At 39.8% G+C, this 2,300-nt stretch overlaps 1 protein-coding gene across 1 annotated transcript; it reads left to right on the top strand.

Moving 5' to 3' along the window:
- The first annotated feature begins 876 nt into the window (after nt 1–876).
- Nucleotides 877–2,020, top strand: LOC125201800. Its single transcript, XM_048100059.1, has one exon. It carries the CDS (start codon nt 1,179–1,181, stop codon nt 1,734–1,736), a length of 558 nt encoding a protein of 185 aa, XP_047956016.1. The 5' UTR covers nt 877–1,178; the 3' UTR covers nt 1,737–2,020.
- Nucleotides 2,021–2,300: the final 280 nt, after the last annotated feature.

The following is a 2,300-nucleotide window of genomic DNA, read 5'->3' as shown; positions in this document are numbered from 1 at the left end:
AGATTAAGAAAAATTGTGTTAGGTGAGTTAAGTAAAGAGAGAATAAAATGGAAAATGAAAAAGGTAGAGAGATGAAGATAGAAAAAAGTAAGAGAGAGTAAGGTAGGTGTGGAAAAATGTGTTGACTTTTACTAAAAAGGGAAATGAGTATATTACTATGGAACGGACGGAAATGGAAAAACGTCTCTATTACTATGGAACGGATGGAGTACGTTATATAAATATGAGACTACATGTCACTAACTTTTTCAACCACTTTGATTCACATTTTCTTAAAATTCGCATTGAGTCAAAATGAGACTTTAAATCGTGGACGGATGAAATACTATTTTTTAAAATATATGTTATGAACCACAAAAAAGGCTTGGTGCAGTTTTTTTTTGCCGTATATACTCAAGAACGACCACCGTCGAATTCCTTCAAAATATTGTAGAAGTATTTATATTTTTTTGTTATGATATTTCAGACAAACATCGACACAATATTTGTATCATTGCATGCATGTTAGTAATTATGTAAATTATGCGTATAGTAATATTGTTTCATACAGTTTCATGGACACTTATATCTATATATAATTGCGTATACAATTAAATAAATAGTAATTTAATTGCTGTTGATATAAGAAAGTTTTTGTTATACGTACTAGTAGTGGAACTGGAATAATTAGAGTTTCAAATTTGAATATAGTGGGCTGATTTATAGGTGAAAGAAACAAAAATTGATTTTGAATGCTACGAAGCGAAAGAAAGATAAAAGTAGTAATGCTTTTGAAAACGATGTGATTAATTAATACTCCTACTATAGATGATTAGTGTCTACATTCAATTAACACGCGCCCTTTTGATTTTACAGTTTCCTTGCCATCTTCATGCTTCCCTTTGTCTGCTTTGCGGCATTCATCAAATTCAGACAAAATGAAACCCAGATTCAAATGAAATGAACGGCTGGGCCCCACCTCCCCCCGTTACGACATGATTTCGTTATATATACAGCCATCGCAGTTGAGTTTCGTGTACATGCTCAATTATTACTTACGTATCCAAAAATTTTTACGTTTAATTAACAATTTTCTTTCTTTTTAATTTTTTTAAATTTTTTTCCGCCCGCCGGTACGCCAAATTGCCGGCAGCCAGAGCTCAATTACATCATAGAAAAACAGAATTACTAGGAAATCAATGGCAAAGGGTGGTCGGAAATTGACCACCAGCCGCAGCGAGCGCTATTTAGGAAGTTTCAGTGGGGAGGCGGCGGCGGCGGCGAGCTCTGCGTCGGAGCTGAGAGAAGAAGACGTCTGGTCAGTAACCGACGGCGCCGCCAATGGAGAGTGGGGCTCACGCGCTTCCGCCGCCGGCAATGGGAGCTTCCGCCACGGGCAAGTCGGCGGCCTGTCGTTGGCGTTCGACGAGCCCGGGGGCGGCGCGGCTTCGCGGAGGGTCATCCGCCAGTTCCGGATGCAGGATGACGTGGCGGGGTTGCCACGTGGCATGGCCACGTCGGCGCCGGTCAACGTGCCAGACTGGTCAAAGATTTACCGGGTCGACTCGGTCGAGTCGTCGCATGACTCGGACGACGGGTTGGACGATCCCGAGATGGTTCCGCCGCACGTGTACCTGGCGCGCGAGCACTCGCGGAGTCGGCACTCAGTGTTTGAGGGGGTCGGCCGGACGCTCAAGGGCCGGGATTTGAGCCGGGTCCGGGATGCGGTGTGGAGCCAGACCGGTTTCGATGGCTAATTATGTGCCATGTATGTAGTAATTATTAGTACTATCTCTTTGTGTATTTTTTTTTCTTCTCTTTAGACAAATTTGGATATTTGTGAATGGGTGATGACTCTTGACTCAGCCAAGGAAGGAAGTTGGCGGCCGTTGGCCTAATTACAACCGAAGATTGGTTTATTTCCATCTTTTGCTCAAGTGTATTTAGTGATGTGGTCATTTTGCCTCAATCATTAAGATGTAAAGAATTAAGTTGGTAATTGTATTTGTATAGATGATTAATGTAGCTTAAGATTCATTAATTTTTAATCCTCCATCCGACAACGAATCCCTTTTGTCATTTTGGTTCAACTGTTAATAAGAATATAATTTCATTTTTAACTATAAATAGTAGTTAGTCCACGTTCCACTAAAACGTATTTCACTTATTATAAAATAGTAAAGAAATTTATATTCAACTAACCTTTCTTATACTCGTGCTGAAAAAAATGGACTCCTAATTATAAAAGATGGTATTATTATTCAGGATTCCTTCCATATCTAAATTGGGTTGAAAAAAATTAGTGAAATATGAGTCTAACT

Source organism: Salvia hispanica, chromosome 1, assembly GCF_023119035.1.
Source record: "Salvia hispanica cultivar TCC Black 2014 chromosome 1, UniMelb_Shisp_WGS_1.0, whole genome shotgun sequence".
Lineage (NCBI taxonomy): Eukaryota > Viridiplantae > Streptophyta > Magnoliopsida > Lamiales > Lamiaceae > Salvia > Salvia hispanica.
The sequence above is the reverse complement of the archived record's forward strand: the minus strand, read 5'-3'. Positions and strand labels throughout refer to the sequence as shown.